The sequence below is a fragment of the Talpa occidentalis genome, unplaced genomic scaffold (genome assembly GCF_014898055.3).
Source record: "Talpa occidentalis isolate TD23 unplaced genomic scaffold, MPIMG_talOcc4v2.1 talOcc4.9, whole genome shotgun sequence".
Taxonomy (NCBI): domain Eukaryota; kingdom Metazoa; phylum Chordata; class Mammalia; order Eulipotyphla; family Talpidae; genus Talpa; species Talpa occidentalis.
The window spans coordinates 85122077-85141724 of record NW_023605305.1 but is presented as its reverse complement, the minus strand read 5'-3'; the positions used below and the strand labels follow the sequence as shown (position 1 = coordinate 85141724).

The window sequence follows — 19648 nt, the reverse complement described above, 5'->3', positions numbered from 1 at the left end:
AATGCAAACTGGTCCAACCACTATGGAGAGCTGTGTGGAGATTCCTCAATCTGCTAAAGATGGAGTTTCCATATTACTCAGCAATTCCACTCCTAGGAATCTACCCAAAGGACACAAAAACATTAATTCAAAAGGATACATACACCCCTATGTTTACTGCAGCACTATTTATAATAGGTGAGATATGGAAACAACCCAAATGCTCAGAAATAGATGACTGGATCAAGAAGATGTGGTACATACACACAATGGGATACTATTCAGTAATCCAAAGAGATAAACTAATGCCATTCATAGCAACATGGAAGGAGCTAAAAGGGATTATGCTCAGTGAAATAAGTCAGAAGGAAAAAGAAAACTATTGCATGGTTTCATTTATAGGAGGAATACAGTAGAACCAAATAAGGGATCAGGTAAAAAACAGCAGCAGCAGCAGCAAAAAAATTGGCAGGCAACTATAAATCAGAGACATTCTGCAGAGGTAGGGAAGGAGAGGGATCAGAATGGGGGTGGGGTGGGGAAGAGCACAAGGGACTATGGTGATGGTGCATGGGTGAATTGGTGGTGGGAATTCTTTGGGGACTACACCAGAGAGGGGAAAGCAAACATTGTATAAAAATGAACAATGATGTAAAATATGTATAAATAAATTATATTAAAAAAAATCAGTACCAAAAAAAAAAGTGTGGGTCTGCTAAATGGCCTGTAAAGTCACCATTTTTGTCACCTAGTTTTGCATTCCTATACCAGGTCAGAACTACTTGGTCAAGGTGCCTTTCAAATCAATCAAGAGCAGAAAGTTTGGTGACCCTGGGAAGGGTATGCATCACAAGGTATGACAGGGAATGCCTGGGGGGGCAGAGGGGCACGGGTGTTAACTGATGTATGACAAGGGACCCCAGAAGCTGAACAGTGGAATGCCTTGATAAGATTGAAACCATCGCTGGGGATCTACAGCTTGATTTCAATCTCAATACCGAGTCATAAAGCAGATGAGAAGCGCCTGGGGGGCAGACTCAAGACCCCAGATACTAGAGATGACAGAGCACATTTTCCTTCCCCACACAACTGATGCTGTGTGATTATGCTAAGAATCAAAAGGCCAGGATCTTGCTCTTTCAGCAGCATCCTACATTATGTAGCCTGCTCCATGACTCCCATTATCAGTGTGGTGTGGCTAACGCAACAGAAGAGGACCAAAGAGATAGATGGTACATAGCAGGACGGGGACACTGGCTCACGCGGTTTTCTGCAGTCAAATGCTCTACCCCTGAGCTATACCCCCTCACGCGGTTTTCTGAAAGAATCCAAAACTCTTAATATTTCAACTTTATATGTTCTCTGTCAACCACACCTTGGTCCCATATAGCACATTCTCTTAAAATACTCCAAACGACAACACAGTAACCACAGGAGAAACACTTCAGTGGGGCCTCCCCAGTGGCATGGTGGTTGAGCACCGGGTTGCGAAGCTGCCCACAGCCTCTGCAACACCAGTTCGAACCCCGGCCTCCAGGTGAGGATCCCACATGGCGTGCAGACCTCTCCTGCAGCCCGCTGCTCCCCTCAGCAGTGTACTTCGGTCCTTCTGCCTGCTCTGCTCCCTGCTCTGGCTCTGGTAAATTCTCTCACCCTCCCGCGCTTCTGACTGTACCCAGTGCTTGTATAAATAAAATAAATAAATCTTAAAAAAAAAAAAAAAAAGAAGAAAAACACTTCAATGACTTGCTATACATCTTTTAAAGACAAAGAATGCCCTAATTTACATGTTAATCCAGAATGGGCCACCTTTCAAACTAGTGAATAGCTTCTGATAATGCAAATATGTATTGAAGAGAAGGAATTTTCCCATGACTATTTCTGTAAAAACCAAGGTATTGCACATGTGATTGTTTTCCAAGTCATATAAAGAGAAAGAAATAAGCCTTTACTATTAAGATCTCAGAAATAAGATGTTAAGTCCTCTGCAAAAAAGGTTTATGAACAGAGAGTGCATGTGTTGGGAGAAGGGGTGCCAGACCTCAGCAGTTGAGTATCTCTTACCTATGGGTACGATGTATGAAGCTCACATGACGGTGCATAAACACATGAATATTGGTTTAACCAAATGCAAAAACAAATCTGGAAAACACTTTGGTTGGAGAAGACCTGCTCACTCTCATTTTCTTGTTAGGTGCTCACTTTTAGGGCTCTAGAAAGAAATTAACTGTTTGCTAATCAAGCTCACTGATACTTTTTCACCACTTGGTCAGAGAGAGGACTCTGAAAATCAGCAGCTTGTTCCTAATTCAAACTCTTCATACCCACACAAACTCATACAGAGGAAGGTTAAACACCTTCTTCCAAACAAAACAGTACATTCAGAATTAGATTTAGTCTGCTAGATTCAAATGCAGTAACTGTTTCTTTCATTTTGCTACATAAAGAAATACCAAGTATAAATAAAAGAAAGCCAAGACAGTGACAATGGAAAAAAAAAAAAAAGAATAGAATTCAAGTTTAGTATGAGTAAGATAACAAGTAAGGTTCTTTCCAATTCTGATTCTCCCAGAGAAAATATTACACAAGGAAGGGAAACACACACATACAAATCACCTAAAGAAGTAATTAGCTAGAAAAATCTCTAAGAATAGAAAGGAAGAAAGGCAAGGAAATGTGATCATTTGAGTCTCCACACAAAGCTGTTTAGAAAGACAACCGTCTGCTCTATGAAGAATTTTGTTGACAAAAACAGTAGGGGCCTCCTTGGTGACTTAGGGGTTAAGTCTCAATCGCAGGCCAGGGAGCTGACCCACATATGGCGCAGCAGACCTCTCCCGTCTTACCTGCTGCTCCCCTCAGTAGTCTATTTCAGTAAATCTGCCTGTTCTGCTCCCCATTCTGTCTCTGGTGATGCTCTCACTGCCCACACCTCTGGCCCAGACCCCAGTTCTATGCAAAAACAAAGATGACAGAGTCTAGTCTGGGTGTCTAAGTTGGTGGCATGAAAAGACCTCAGTGGAACTCAGACACAGGATGAGCAAACATGTATAGCAAAGGCTAGATTCACTGTGCAGAACCTTGAAGGTAATTAAAATGATGGCAAAGGGGAAGCAGGTGGTAAATCCAGACAAAGGGGACAACAGTATGGTGAAGGTTAGATTTGAACTTTTTTAAGTGCTGAACGTAATGTAATACACACTCCTGTTGATTCTCAACAATGAACTTATATAATGTTATAATGCAACATTACTTCAATTGGAAAAAAAAAAAGAAAAAAAGTGATATGAGTAGGTTTAGGACAACAATTACATCTGAAGAGTCTACCAATTCCCTAAAAGAATCTGCCCCTCACCACAGCTACGCCACCTACACTCCCTGCCCTCCCATCCAAACACAGATATAGGTGCTCTAAGAGAAGTGAAGATCTTCAATATGAATCTCAACAAGAAAGGCATTTGGACACTCTAGAAATTAAATCATGTCCCGTGAGTTTCTGTTACCAAGGGAGTTTTGAATTTTTCATTACATATTTACTACCACAGGATAGGGGAGCCGAACTATTCTTCCAAATGCATGCTTACGCTAAAACAAGTACTGGACAGCAACTCTAAGGGCACACATGCACAAGTGCACACCTGGACAGAGCGTCTGTGACTGTCCAAAGAGCTGAGACTGCTTTTGTATCTTAACATGTAAACAAGATCAAAAAGCTGTACCTTTGCTGCAGTCACTGATGGCCATCTCTTTCTTGTCCTGAAAGATAAAAACACAACATCAACATGTATAGAACATTAACATGATTTATCTTAATGGCCCAAAAAATCTAATGACATAAGCTGAAACCTTACTTTACCCATTGGCGAAGCAGAAATACAAAAGAATTCACCAAATATATTGAACTAATTTTTTTTTTAAGATTTATTTATTTATACATACAAGAGCTGGGGCACAGTCCATTGATATGGGAGGGTGAGAAAATTCACCAGAGACAGAGTGGGGAACAGAATAGGCAGACTGACTGAAATACACTGCTGAGGGGAGCAGTGGGCAAGACAGGAGAGGTCTGCTGAGCCATGTGGGTTGCTCCCTGGCCGGCTGGGGATCGAAATCATGCTGCAGAGGCTGCAGATTGCTTCATAGTGTGGTGCTTAACCCCTTGCACCACCAGGGAGGTCCTATATTGAACTAATTTAATTTGCTGACTCTTGAAGCATGGTATAATGGAAAGATGTTGAAAGAACTGGATTCTAGTTCCAGATTGGACTCTAACCTATTTAACCCCTCTAGCTCTAAAAATGTCTATTTTCTCCAAATTAGTTTCTGCAATATTCCAGAAAACTTAGTTCAAAGAATAAGTTTAATTCTTCCTTAATACCGACTGTAAAAAATACTATTCTTTTTTTCTTTTTAAAGATTTATTTATTTTTATACAAGAACCGGGGTACAGGCCAGATGTGCGGGAGGGTGAGAGGATTCACCAGAGACAGAGCGGTGAACATAACAGGCAGACTGACCAAAATACACTGCTGAGGGGAGCAGCGGGTGAGACAGGAGAGGTCTGCCTCGCCATGTGGGTATCTCCGTGGCCAGCAGGATTCGAACCGGCACCACAGAGGCTGCGGACAGCTTCACAGTGCTGCGCTCAACCACCTGAACCACCAGGGAGGCCCAAATACTAAATATTCTTCATAATGCTTTAAAGCAATTTAGGCAAACTGTATTTTGGGATTCAGTAAAAACAATGCTGGTATGTGGAGTAGTTCCAGCATTTCCTCTTGGAGTGATGGCAAAGTTCTGGAACCAGCTAAGGATGGTGATGGCTGTGAACATAATTTAATGCCACTGAATTGTATACTTTAAAATGGTTAAAAAGGTCAAGTTGATGTCATGTGTATTTCACCCACACTAAACAACAAAGTTTCCAGAGTCACCTGGGAAACACTATTCTTTATCTCTGTCAATGTCCAGCATAGCAATTTGCACACTAAAAGCTCCAAGAATTCCTGCGGTAAAGAAATCTGTGTGATTTTGTATTGTCAGTTTCCTTTAACCATCAGATTTCTGTAAATCTAAGATCCACAACTTCATATTTTAAATTTTCTGAAATAGGAGTAAGTCTTTACAACTTAAGTGTACCACTGTGTGGTGGTTTTCTTAGTGTCCCTTGTAGTTGTTATTGAGATGCAGTTCATCTTATTCTCATCAAATGACCGCTTTAGATTAAAGAATTGAAGTTTTATCATGGAATACTTTGTGTGAGGCTTATAGTTGACTAACACTTCAGGGGACTCAGGTTATCTGTGCTTAGAGGGACAGTCTCTAAAGTGATGGTGTAAAGAAACCAAAACTCATTAACCATTCTTTCATAATTTGAATATATATACACACATAGGTAAAACAGTGTACATAATACACAAAAGCAGTTAAAAAAAAAAACCCTTATTCTCAGGATAAGCCTCAAACTCTATCTTCACACCCATTTGCCTTTTTCTGGCTCCAGATGTGAAATGGAAAGCCTGGCCAATGAATCCAGTCAGGGGTGCTAAGCCTGCAAACTTGTCTTTTAGAAATTCTTAAAGTAGTTAACCATACTTTCTGTGAAAAACTCAGAACATGTTTCATAAGTCACTTCAGTGCATTAAATCTGGAAGTTTTCAGATCTCTCATATGAGAATCTTTCTTAGAATATCAAGAGTGCAACTTAAAACAAAACAAAAACACCCACTAACAGAGCCTCCCTGGTGGCGCAAGGGGTTAAGATGCAATGTATGAAGCTATCCACAGCCACTGAAGCATGAGTTCAATTCCCGGCCAGGAAGCTACCCACATGGCACAGCAGACCTCTCCTGACTCGTCCACTGCTCCCCTCAGCAGTGTATTTCAGTCAATCCGCCTGTTCTATTCCTGACTCTGTCTCTGGTGAATCCTTTCACCCCCCACACCTCTGGCCTATACCCCAGTTCTTGTATGCATAAATAAATAAATAAATAAATAAATAAATAAATAACCCACTAACAAACCCATCTTTTGTACAGGGAATGGTCACAAGGCAACTATCTTTCCAGTTCTCGTCAGATGTGACAGACAAAAGACAAGTTAGAGCACACATTTTCTAACTCAGGAACTAGTCAATTATGCTGGTCCAATCTTAACCCAGTACCAATAAAGTGGAAATTGCGGAAAGCAAGAATTTCAAATCCCCAGCTCCAATGAACTTGGCACATTTTCTCTGACACTGAAGGAATCCCTCATTCCATTTCACACTGAAAATTTCCAATCTGAAGAGTGGCAAGATGTCTCTGAGAAGCCAATGCTAAAAGATCAGAATTTTCCAGCAACATTTAAAAACAATTAGGTGTGGATTCTAATAGGTGGTAATGAATTAATGAATAGTTTTATGTAATCTAAAAAAAGTTGCTTCATTTTACCTAACAAAATGTGTTTGTATATGCTAGAATTATCTTTTCCTATGTCATATAAATCACTAAAAATTCTTCATCCTGGAGATTGAATCCAATAATAAAATATACAAGTTTGGGTTTGAAAAGTTTTCTGCATACCCAAGGATTCAAGCATGCCTGCTCCAACCCCGGCCCTTAAAATAAAAACAAAAAACAAAAATCCAACCTGGTCATCCACAGTGACTCTCAGTAGAGGAACTGAAGAATTTGAGGCAACATCAAAACAAAAGTGACAGGGATGTCTGATACCAACCACCAACCAACCACCACTTCACTCAATCTTGAGCCTGCCTCATGGCTGCGTACAGGTATGTGAAATAACCCATGCCTTGTGCCTTGGCTATAGTGGCCAAAGTTAATTTAAACAAGTGGTTTGTTTTTTCAAAAAACTCACCATTTCAATACAGCAAGATTTACTATGTTGTGAACAGGAGTATCAGACAAATCAGCAACAAATCTAACTTCTAATACCCACTTGGTATAAAACAAATACTGCGCTGTTATCAATTCCTCAATCACCCTGCTATGTCGGGCTCTTAATTCTCTGGAAATACAAAACACTTTAGAACTTTCCCCAGCACCGATTTTGCATTTAAGGGCACCTCTCACCCCAGCTGTTGCACACTTCTCCCTGTGTCTGCACTTTCAACAGGAAAATCAGAATCTTAGGACTAAGCGTCTTTAAGCCCAGTGTTTTCATGAGTGTTATCTTGTCCCTTAGAGTCTTTATCTAGAATTCCAGAGGCCTAAAATAAGCAGCAGTAGCTATTCTAGGACATGCACTACCTGGTCCTTCACTTCATTAACCTGCCCTCGTTTGGTGGAAATTGCCAGTCTTCTCTAAAGTGTTCCTCAGCCATTAAAATGGGAAATGTTAACAGTAATCTGAGTTTTGTTTCTCAAAATCTCTTTCTATCCTTCCTGTGCCCTTTATATCAGGGAAATACACGCGCAGGAAAAGGGAGATGCAACTTTAAACCCCTGTGCTTGTTTTGGGAGAGAAGCTACCCTATGAAAACACTGCAAGTTCACAGGCTTCTTAAAAACAAAAGGCAAACATACCTGTTTCATCCTTGCGGCACCTCTATTTGAGAACAGAATAGACCTGTCTTTTTGGAAACAGGATGGGCACATCTGAAGGGCTTGACTGTAAGAACTCTCAGCTTCTATATAATCTGAGGATAAAAGACCAAAGTTCATATGATTTTATTCCCAATACTACTGTACTCCATAGGGTCTCAGGAGGTATACTTCCCATTCACAGGACAAAGGTTTCAAGTAGAATGCTCTGGATGTTCAGCTCTCATTTGACTTATCAATTAACTAAGGGATTTTGAAGGAGTTTAGGGATTAGGGAACTGGACAAATGAAGTAGACTAAAATTAGGAATTCAGTTCATTCTAATAATCTGGTCTGGAATGAGAAAAAAATCCTATGTAAAAGCAACAGTGTAAAAATCAATAGTTGACTAAAGGTCTTAAAGAAAGATGATAAAAAATTGATATACTCATTGCTACATAAAAAGTTCAGGGCACTAAGAAAAAATTGTCTATTCACTTCTTTCTCAGGTTTGAAATATTTAACACCAAAACACAAAGAGATATATCTTCAAAATTAGGAAAATTAGTTATTAGTTACTTCAAAATTAGGAAAATTAGTTACTTCTCTTAGAAAAAAAGTGATAACTAAACCAGGATATCAGAACAAAAAAATTTAACCTAAGTGCTCACTTTGGAAGCACATATTGGAACGATACAGAGAAGATCAGCAAATACGACACGCAAATTTGTGAAGTGTTCCATATTTTTTCTGAACCATCCTTGGGAAATCACAATGTCTTACAATAAACAGAATACCAAGTGGGAAAAAAAAAATTAACCTAAAAATAACTAGGGGAAAGATGTTGTCACTTCTGATTTCTAAAGCATATACTGTTTAAGTCATGATAGAAGGCTATTTGAAGATCAAACACATTCCTGAAATTACCAGTGTGAACTCAACCTATTGCTAAATCAGTGTTGGAAATGCAGAGAGTCATGAAAAACATCTTCTTCTTAAGTCATCCCCCCAAAATAGCACACAAAAGAGCAACCCAAATTACAAACAAAATCCCTCCCCAGACGAGCCTGAAATTGCTGGTCTGTGAGCGCACTGCTGCCGGGAAGAGCGGGAACCCCGTACCGCAACACAGCAAAAGGTCTTGAACAGTCAAGGCTGGAGTTTCCAAAGCAACTGCTGGGAAATTTTTCCTCCTAATTTAAAGATAGTGGATTGCAGAAAAGAAAAATCCAGCCCGTGCCTGTGTCATGACAGTAGTTAATTGGTCACTGTCATCTGAGAACCACTGGAACCTGGTCACAAACAACATTTCAAAGTATCGGGAGGTAAGACTGCATTGCTAACAGTTTATTGGTTGTTTGCAAAAGTTCTCTGGTGTTTCTTTCAGACTTGAAAAAGAATGAGCAGTTAACGATGACCAGACATCAGCGCTAAAATAGCTCCTATCACCTTCCTTCCTTCCTTTTACTGAGGTAACAATGGTTAACAACACTGTAGGGGAACAGGTTCCCACTGCTTCAGATGTATGTCACCACACTAAAGCACCCAGAGTCCTTTAGTCTAGACTCCTGGATCCCTGTCCCTTGTTCCCATCCTTACTAGTAGCATCAATTCTGCAGCCCTATTTCTAGGCCATGTCTTGGTCTTACCTCCTTTCTTGAACTGTTCATTCCCTGCCTCCTTTAGTCTAGTGCTCTCCTCTCTTCTTTTCTGAAAGAGATAAGAGAATCACATGTCACACAATGTTTTTGTTGTCAGTTTTCTTTACACATTAGCCATTTAATAGACAGGAACTTAATTTTTGAGAACTGAGTCCATTTTATCTAAATCTCAAAGAGATATAGAAAAACACATACCCACTTGGTCAACTGCACATTTAGTGTTCAAAACATAAAACTAGGCTTCTTGTTTCTCCTTTGCATCATTTAATTTCTCTTTACTCAAAATGAAACTAAACAACATACTCACTGGTATACAGATCATTGTAAATCCAAATCCAAATTCTGCATTTGTTACTTGTTAATTGCATGATTCTGGACAATTTCTAAATCTTTTTGAGCCTTAGTTTCCTCAGCTAATAAAAATGAGGCTTTAATAGTTTTATGTATTAATATGATAATGAATGTGTAATCCAGTGACTAGTAAATAAGGGCTCAAAAATATGAGCGCTAATTAGCTACAACTATGGCTTGCATGAGGAAGGTGCATGATAGGCATTAGGCTTCACCTGCAAGTCAGTGCAGCCCACTGCTAGCAGGCCAACCGGGAAATGTGAAGAAACCCAGATACACAAATCTCTTTTTTCTTAGATTGTTCTCACGCACACAGACTCACAGAAGGCCAAACCGCTTGTCAAACTCAAAGGCAGAGTGAACGCTACTCTGCAGAGCAAAGCTGACTTGTGTAAGGCCCAGGTTTCTGAGCAAAACAGTAAGTACACAAGCAGCTCTGGCAGCGTCTACCTGCCACTTTCTGATAGTGCCTTAAAAATAACAACAAAAAACTACAGAATCTTCAAATATCTCTTCCTTTATTCTTGAAGTTTTTTACTAAATAAAAACTTCAAAGGGAGGAAAAAAGTGGAGTATTCCATACATACGAGAAATGTGGGGCCTCAACAGTTGGTAATCTTGAGATTACAAACCAAAGTAAAAATATACTGTCTTCAGAGAAGACTTGGAAATACACAGCTGAGGCCATGGGACATTCCAAATGTCTTATTAACATGCTCTCAATGAAACAGAGCTGTGGCAAATAGACACAATCTAATTCCTATACTATCTACTGTGTACCAGATGTACAGCATATACAGCAGATTCATTTTAAGATACAGCATAAGGAACACAGAAAAATGCAATTAATGTGATGGGACTCAAGACGTGAGTATGTGGCCTCACTACCCAGGAGGGAGGTGCTGGATCAGAGTGCTCTATTGTAGTAGACAGGATTTCTGTCTCAGATGAATTTTTTTTTTTTTTTAAGATTTATTTATACAAGAACGGGGGTACAGGCCAGATGTGCGGGAGGGTGAGAAGATTCACCAGAGACAGAGTGGGGAACAGAACAGGCAGACTGACGAAATACACTGCTGAGGGGAGCAGTGGGCGAGACAGGAGAGGTCTGCTTACCATGTGGGTTGCTCTGAGGCCGGCAGGGATCAAAGATCGAACCAGCACTGCAGAGGCTGCAGACAGCTTCACAGTGCTGTGCTCAACCACCTGCGCCACCAGGGAGGCCCCTCATGAAAAATTTTAAGGGGACAGATTTACTGGAAAGGTATTGGGGGCTCAAGGAATCAATGAGAGGATGGACTCAAGGCAGAGCTGTTAGGAAGCAAGAAAGCAGTCAATGTCCTTCATGGAACATTCTGGCCAGGACAGGGTTGCAAGGACTACAAAGGAATCCTAATTTCTTTGCTCCCATCCAGAGTCAAAGTCTTGGTCAGAGTCATCCAACAGGTCAAGTGTAGGTAACACACCTTGTCTATCAGAGGATGGAGTGAGGGACAGGCATACTCAATAATACTGAGCGCTCAATGGGAGAATGACTCCAAACAGGAAGGGTAAGATTAGATGCTGGAAGCTAAGACAACCCTATAACAAGACTGATTAAAACTTATTTGCAAACAAATTTTAAGATAGGCAACTCAAGTTACTAGAGTTTAATGAACTCTTCTTTAAAACTTTCAGTTTCTTCTGCTTTTAACTCCAATTTCAAGCTCAAGTTTGTCCTCCAGTGCTAACTTGTCAGGAATGTTCTATGAACACAAATGAATCACTCAGACTGCCAGATCAGGCTCGTGAATAGCTTGTGTACACACACGTGTGTTAAGAGCCGAATCATTCTTTGGTAAAAGATCCCAAAGGGCAAAGCCCAGATCCAAGGTATACCCAGAAGGAACTACTCATAAGGGCCAGCACGAGCAGTCAGCCAGAGGAAAGCAGCCCACTGTGTCTAACTAGAAGAGGACACAGGCAAAGAAGGGCTCCAGAACACATTTCTGAGGCCAATTATTCTAAGGAAGGCATCTTATTTTTTTGGCTGATAAATCACAGCTTAGTGGCCCAGTAAGCAGGAAACACTGGAAAAGTGTGCCTGCTTCCACAGATTGTGTAGATTGAGGATTAATGCAATTATCAATATCATGCTAAACATCTCCTTGGAAACAGCTAAAAATAGCACTCTGCCAAGTATGCACTATCTCCAGCTGTGCCAACAGACAAACTTCATCGCAGCAGTGCAAGGACTAGGGTTCATCTGGCTGCTTCATACTCTTTCCCCACAGGAACGGGCAGGCAGACTGTCATGTTTCAGGAATGCAAGGGCAGATGTGCAGTGCAGAAATCTCACTTAGCACACTCAGTGCTGAGCCTTCACACGCAGTGAGCTGGCTGAGTGAGGTTTGGCACCATCATCAGGCCCACATCTTTCTGGGTTCTGGTCTCAAGTGGTTTGGAGTCCTCACCACACCCCACAGAGCCTCTAAACACATTCCAGCAAGGCCTCACTTCTGCTCTAAAACGCTATTCCTCTAAGAATGGGAACCATCTTAAGAAATGTTGTAGGGCTCTTTACTCAGCACTCCTCCCCATCACTTGGGGGGAGGGGGGAGAGTGACATCATTTTACATCGGAAAATCACAGGAACTGTCAGTCAAGGAAAATCCCATTCAGATGACGCCTGCAGTTTATTCATATGGTTATTACTGTGACTGCAAACTTTTCAGTCTGGTATTCGAAGTGCAATACAACCTATAGCATTATAGCATTTCACTGCTTAATACCCCTGTCACATTCATTAGTTCATTTGCTTTTCAAGACAGTTCTGAGAGATGGGCATGGAGGCATTTACTCATTTTACAGGTAAGAAAAATCAAGATTCAGAAATCTCTTCTTTATACTTCTATTCCAACCTAGTCAATCTTATCTCCTTTAGTTACTACCAGCACAAGTCATTATTGTCTCTCAAAACTCACTGTGCTTATTCTTCATTCCACTCTTTTTGCTTATATCCCCACGCTGGAGTGTCGTTTCTCTTCCACATCTTCCTTGCACCTGCCCAAACCAAATTGTCTCCGCTTAGCGTTCCAAGTCTAGCAGAAATGATATCTCCCCCCAGGCCATCTTTCACTTTCCCATATGATCCTCCTTTGAATATAGACTATATATAATGTACTGTCTCTAATCTGGGAATTCAATTATCACTCACAGTTTTGTGTGTGTATTTAATATTGCAAAGACAATAAAAGCATTGGCAAAAGTTTGGGATGTTACCACTTCAGCAGTTTCATGGGCTGTGGAAGACTGTACAGCCACGCTGTACGGCTACTGGACCTGGGCAAGAGGTGCCTCTGGCAAGTCCTCCTCTGGCCCCCCAATTCCTCCCATAGGGCGCTCTGAGGTCATGCTTTTAGGTTAGGATTTCTGCCCAAGTCTCCCTCGCCCACTTCCAGGACTGCCTAGGCCTGGGTCTGTCCTTCTAAGGGGGGACTTTGCTACATGTGAACATTATGCTCCAGATGCAGCGCTTTGCAGTCAGTCATTTCTCCAAGAAGTTCTGAGCCTTTTAGTGGGGAGTGTATTTAGCAACAAAGATCTAATAGGTGTCTATTACTACACTGACACTGCTTTTAGGCCCTTTCATTGAAGAAGCCCAGAAAATGCATCTTAAAAAAGAAAAAAACAGGGCCTCCCTGGTGGCACAAGGGGTTAAGTACCACACTATGAAGCAATCCACAGCCTCTGCAGCACAAGTTTGAACCCTGGCGGTTGGCGAGGGAGAAACCCACATGGTGCAGCAGACCTCTCCTGACTCGCCTGCTGCTCCCCTCGGCAGTGTATTTCATCAGTCTGCCTGTTCTGTTCCCCACTCTGTCTCTGGTGAGTCCTCTCACCCTTCCCCAACCCCCCTGCATCTCTGGCCTGTACCCCAGCTCTTGTATGCATAAATAAATAAATCTTAAAAAAAGAAAGAAAAACACAAAAATCCCATGAGTCAAAGACTACAAACAAATGAGGACTCCTCATCTCCTCCTTCCTTGTCCCCCCACAGTGAAAACTCATAGTCCCCAGTAACAACAATGTATCAGTATTGACTCATTTTCTGTACCTTATAATATATAAAAAGTTTCAAAATTATCATGTGATCATCACTACCAACAGTTGGCCTATGTAAAATTCACAATTTCACTGCTGTTCTTTCCAATTTTAGAATATCTCCTACTTAGTCATAGTGCTGTGACTGAAGTTTCTGGAGTTATTTTCTCTATGAGATCAATTTGAGATAGTTACATTAATTTGTTTCTGTAAGGCTTTTTTCCCCCTTTGCTAAGGCTTTTTCCCCTCATCTTTTTTGACTTAATTTTAATATGTGAATGTGTAAAATATCAATTCAAAACTTGTTACTAGGCATAACATCTGATGTGACAAAGTGAACAGGCAGCCAAATCCTCTAATTTAAAAGCAATTATAAATAAATCTTAAAAAAAAAAGCAATTATAAAACCGAAAAAAATGATCAAAAACTCTTTCAGTGTCCTGGAACTTGGCTAGAAGCTTATAACAAAGTAACACAAAAAATGACTTCAAGATACAACAAAGAAATCTGTGGTGTACTGCTGGGGACTGCTTCCTCTTCCTCCCATCCTGACGTGGTGGTTCTACCACTGGCATGTGCAACCTTGCTGAACAGCCAGAGTTTCACCATGGGAGGAGGCCGACTTGATATGGAGCAGAGAGTGGAATAATCCCTACCTGGCGGTGTTGTCAGTGTGTAAGTGCCCAGCTGAGCGGCAAGCCAAGGGGGAAGGTCAGGATTTCTACAGCCTGTAGCTGCAGTCCCTATGGGGCAAACAAGGAAGGGACCCATGGAATAGACAGAAATGTAACAGGGAGACCTAAGAAGAGATACTCAGAGGCACTGGATAAGCTCCTCACGCATTCCTGTCTTAAAAGGAAGCTGTGTGCACATGCTGAGCAGATGCCAGGCATGACAGACTAGCTGGGCATAGCTGAAAACTGCCTGAACCTGGAATACACTCCGAACTCCATTCAGCATCACCCATAGCAGGTAGAAACTTTACTGCATCTTATAGACAGCAAATGTCTCTGCACAGCTCACTGATCAGTTCAGTGGTCCGAGATTATGTTCACACTCCTCAAATCAATAAAGAGACAAAGAATGAAAGTAAAAGGACAAAATATACATACCATTGAAATAGTAATGATGAGAAAGAAGAGAGGACTTCGTCTGCTTGAGTTCCTATTACAAGAACATCATGGAGCAGCTTATAGCCAACAAAGATTTCTCACAGTTCTGAAGCTGGAAGTCCAAGATCTCAGTGCCAGCAGATTCTGTCTGGCAAGAAACTGCTCCTGGTTTATAGAGGTCTTCTCACTATAACTACACAAGGCAGAGTGGCCAAGGGTGTTCTCTGTGGTCTTTTATTAGGGTAGTATAACCCAATTTATGACCTCATGACCTCACCACTTCCCAAAGGTTTCATCTCTTAATACCATTACACTGGGATTTGGTTTTCTTTCTTTTGTTTGTTTTCAACATATAAACCTTGGGATGATGAAAAATATTTAGTCTACAGCAATCTCTATTGTAATATCAGACAACACAGGCTTCAAAACAACAAATATTGTTGGAGGCAAAAAAGGGAGATATATCATGATGATAAAAGGGTCAATAAATTTGGAAAATCAGTTATAAATGTGTATGTACCTAACAGAGTTATACAATACAGAAAGCAAAACTGACAGAATTCAACAAGAAATAGTCAAGCGTCAACTGTTAGCTATTTCAGTACCCAACTATCAGATGGTGACAGAACTAGAAATACACATGGAAAGATATACACAAAACATTGCTGTAAAAATCTACATTCATATAACTAATACTCAGGTTAAGTAAGAAAGAGAACTGCCAGATCCAAAGAAGCTTTCCAGGTGTTCCTTTCAAATATGCAATTCCTTTTCTGTCATACCCCAATTCCATATCCCCAGCCAAACAATTTGTTTCTTATAAATTCACTTGAACAATCATCAATGGCTAATTGAGGTTTACCTACCTCCAAAAAACTGCAAGGTTCATGCTTGACACCTTGATACATTTTAGATACAAGTCCAAAAATGACTCTGAAGGCCTCCCCGGTGGTACAGCAGGTTGAGTGCTGCTCTGTGAGGCTGCCTGCAGTCTCTGCAGTGTGGGTTTGATTCCTGGCCTGCCAGGGAGAAACCCACATGGCGTGGCAGACCTCTCCTGCCTCGCCCGCTGCTCCCCTCAGCAGTGTCCTCGGTCTGTCTGCCTGTTCTGCTCCCCACTGTGTCGCTAGTGAATTCTCTCACCCTCCCACGCCTCTGGCCTATACCCCAGTTCTTGTATAAATGAAAATAATTTTTTTTAAAAAAAGATAAAAAAACACAAAACAAAAAAGACTCTGAAGTGATCCGAGTCCCAGACCTCTAAGCATGTTGCCATCTACGCTCATGTTGAATTTTGCCTTAATGACGATAGGTTTTATGTGCTAGTCATTTAATACTTGAAACAACTTCATGAGAGAGGTGCTATCATTAGCCCACCTTTACAGCAAGTTAAATGACAGAACTAGAGCTGATTTGTCTAAACTTTTATAGTCACAGGACTATGTTGACTTCAATAGATATAGAAGACATCTTCTAATATATAATCTTTGGGGGGATGAAAAATATTCAGTCTACAGCACTATCTATTATAATATCAGACAAAATAGGTTTCAAAACAAGAACTATTACTGGAGACAAAAAAAGGTATATGATGATGATAATGCAGGAAGAAGAACCTGAGTAAAAAGCGAGGAAACACAAGTTTATGTGCTTGTAGTGCTAAAGAAAAAGTCATTTGTAATTTCCTTGCAACCAAGAATTAGGGGTCTGGAAAAGGACGACACTGCTCTAGAGCATGCCATGGTGTCCCAGGGATCTGAACTATGCTTATTTTGAGACCTATGTTAAAAATAAACCTCTTCCGGGCCTCTCTGGTGGTGCAAGGTGTTAAGCACTGCACTATGAAGCAATCTGCAGCCTCTGTTGCACAAGTTCGATCCCCAGCCAGCCAGGGAGCAACCCACATGGTGCAGCGGGTCTCTCCTGTCTCGCCTGCTGCTCCCCTCAGCAGTGTATTTCAGTCAGTCTGCCTGTTCTGTTCCCTGCTCTGTCTCTGGTGAATCCTCTCAACCCCCCCCACCCCCGCATCTCTGGCCTGTACCCCAGCTCTTGCATGCATATATAAATAAATCTTAAAAAACAAAACAAAACAAAACAAAACAAAAAAAACCCTCTTCTGCACTGAATCAGGGACTTGTACTACAGGTCTTAGGCTGTTCTTCTGTAGTTAGTCCAAGGCCATTTATCACTAAATTAGCAAATTGGATTCTTTACAGATGGACCAATTTAATTTACAAGTGTTTAAGTCTATTCTTTGCCCTTGTAAATACAGGGATGTTGGGATCTTCTATTTTGTTCTAATTCCCAGGGGATGGCTTTCGTAGGTCATAGGGTAAAAGAATTTCGCATGATGTGGGGAACTGCACTTTCTCTAAAAGAACTCTGAAATGTATCACAAAACCACTCAACAGCATGTTTCTATGCTTCTAAACGAATGAACTCTCCAAATAATTTAAAATTTCATCACCACTCAAATCTCTGAATAGTGAGCCAATGAGTCTGAAAGATTCTTTGTTTTGATAAATAATGCTACTATAAATTAAGTTAGGTTTTAAATGATAAAAGCTAACCTAATGATGTAAAAATGATAATCTGACAAAACCACTCCCCATCAGAGACCCTGTCCATGCAGTATCTAGCTAAAAACAATCCTTTTACTTTAGGTCAGTGTATATCCCTACTATCATTTTAAATAATAAATTAAATGTATATCCCTATTATCATTTTAAATAATAAAAATTTGCATTAAATACATTTAGAAAATATTCTCCTATTTAAATAATCCTGCAGTGAGCATATTTTATATGTAACAGAGAAAACCCAGAGGCTGGTGGACACCAGTAAGTGGATTTCATGTTGTAAATCTATCAGCAGCTCTCTGCCTCCCCCTGCAGTTTGGTGGTGATACAAAATAAGCATAAACTTTTAATTCAAGCATAATATCCAGAGATCAACTGTAAAAAGGAAGGTAAAAAAACCTCACATACCTGCTAAAGGGCTAGAAAATGGAGGTACATGTTGTAGAAATTTCCACTTTAGTTTTATCAAGGCAGAATAAGCAAACTACACAACAAAATAGCTGGGATACTAGTCCTACAAATTACTCTAAAGGAAATTCTTCATTATTAAGATACAAAAGCTTCCTTTTGTTTTCTCTGAAATCAGACACCATTGGTTTTACACATCATTGTTCTTTGTAGGATATACTTATAGAAGCCCTATGAGGGAGAATCTCTGCATTTTAGCTGTAGTCAGAACCTGATTCAATAGGTCCTATTCCTTCTGAGGAAAGATGACTGTTCTGTAAGGAATTAATCTTGGAGATACTGGATTACTTCCTCCTTTCTTAACTCAGGACATTCTATTTTCCCAAATTCAATTTAATGGAAATAAATATTATTTTGGTACTACTTAATTTTTGGTACTACTTAATTCTGCCTAGTAATCTTTAGACCTTGAGCACAGATGCAAGTAAGAGAAAATATGCTATTACTAAGCCATTTTTCTGAGGTTAGTAGCAGTCAGTACACTGGTTAGATTAGGCCAGACCTAGAACCTTCATCACCTGTGTCCACCTGGTTTTGTTTCCCAAAATGTGGCTGCAGTTCTCGTGACATCAAATTTACCTGGGATGCCTGTCAACACAGCAACTTCCAAGTGCCACCTACGGTATAGGTCTGTGGTATTGTTAGGGGGAAATGATGTCCTGAGCTAATTCCATACAGGCTTTGTGGACTCCACCCCCACTCCAGACCAAAGTCATCAAGATACTGGGAACTACAAATCCCATCACCACCAAAGGGAGGGTTGCTGGGACCTGAGGGTGGAGTTAAGCAGCCAGGTTGGGTATAAAACCAGACACGTGGGCCTTGGGGGCTCTCTTGGCTTCACGGCTCTTGGCTCACCGCCAGCTCTCAGAGTGCCATTTGGGATTCCAGGGCGGTGGAACGTAGGATGTATTTAAGACTCTATCTCCCTCTTTTCTTCCTGAGTTGTACATTTCTTCATTTTCCCTTCCCTTGTAAATAAACCTTTTATTAGCCTTTTGTGTGTGTGCCTGCAGTTGAGTATTAATAAGTCCTGTTTAAGCGCGTGGGTGAGGACCCACAGTCAGGCAACCTGTTTTATATCGGGGGTGCCCTGTAACAGTATCAGACACCTTTCAAGGCTTTGCTTGGTTAGTTAAGTTTCCTGTGATTCTTAGGCTCAATGAAGTTTGAGAACCACTGATCTACACAGTGATCTTCCTCAATAAATAGAGGAAATGTTGAATGTCACTAATTTTTCTATCAGCAAATAACCTAATAGCCCACTAACTTCCAAATGTTCTGGAGTAAAGAACTTGTTTTCCCTGGTTTAAACTCAGGATCAGAAATCTAAGGTCTTTCCAGTTTTTAAATTCTAGGATTTTACTTAATCACAAACCAGCAGCATTCATTAAACCCTATACTGGTAAACTCTATGAAATACACAGACACCTTAGTTCAGAAAGATGTCCTTTAGAAAAGAAAAGGGAAACAACACACAAGAAGGGGTCTTCTCATGAGGTTAACATAATATAGGCCACTATAGCAAAGTCACAGAAAACTTTCAGGAAGCAACTCAGACTGTTCCCTGTAGACATGTCCATTGTGAGAACATCCTAAGACTATGAAGACAATGCAAAGAAATGCCAGAGGCACTGAAATCAAAAGGATTAAGTAAAGGGGGGTGAGGATGGGGGGTGGGCAGGGGACGAGAGAGCAAGTAAAGAACTGAATTAGAACTCCTGTTCTAAATCAATACTTAAATAATGGTTCCTCGTTAAAAGGGAAGTGGCCTTAAAGGGAAGCCTAAGGAAATGCTTTAAAATCCCTGATACCATGTGCTGAGTCAATGCTCACCAAGCAATAGACTTTTGTATCTTGCACTTAACTAGATCTATGTATCTATTTGTAAA

At 40.7% G+C, this 19648-nt stretch overlaps 1 protein-coding gene and 1 pseudogene across 2 annotated transcripts in view; one reads left to right on the top strand and one right to left on the bottom strand.

The window, feature by feature from the left end:
• TTC1 (tetratricopeptide repeat domain 1) overlaps positions 1-19648 on the bottom strand; it is a 47293-nt gene that overhangs the window by 16813 nt on the left and 10832 nt on the right. For both annotated transcript variants that reach the window (XM_037498367.2, XM_037498366.2), the window contains exons 3-5: positions 9152-9212; positions 7506-7618; positions 3699-3735 (exon numbers count right to left, since the gene is read on the bottom strand). In XM_037498367.2, the coding sequence (XP_037354264.1) occupies positions 3699-3735; positions 7506-7618; positions 9152-9212 (211 nt within the window). The remainder of the gene's footprint in view (positions 1-3698; positions 3736-7505; positions 7619-9151; positions 9213-19648) is intronic.
• Positions 8166-8251, top strand: LOC119237320 (U6 spliceosomal RNA; annotated as a pseudogene).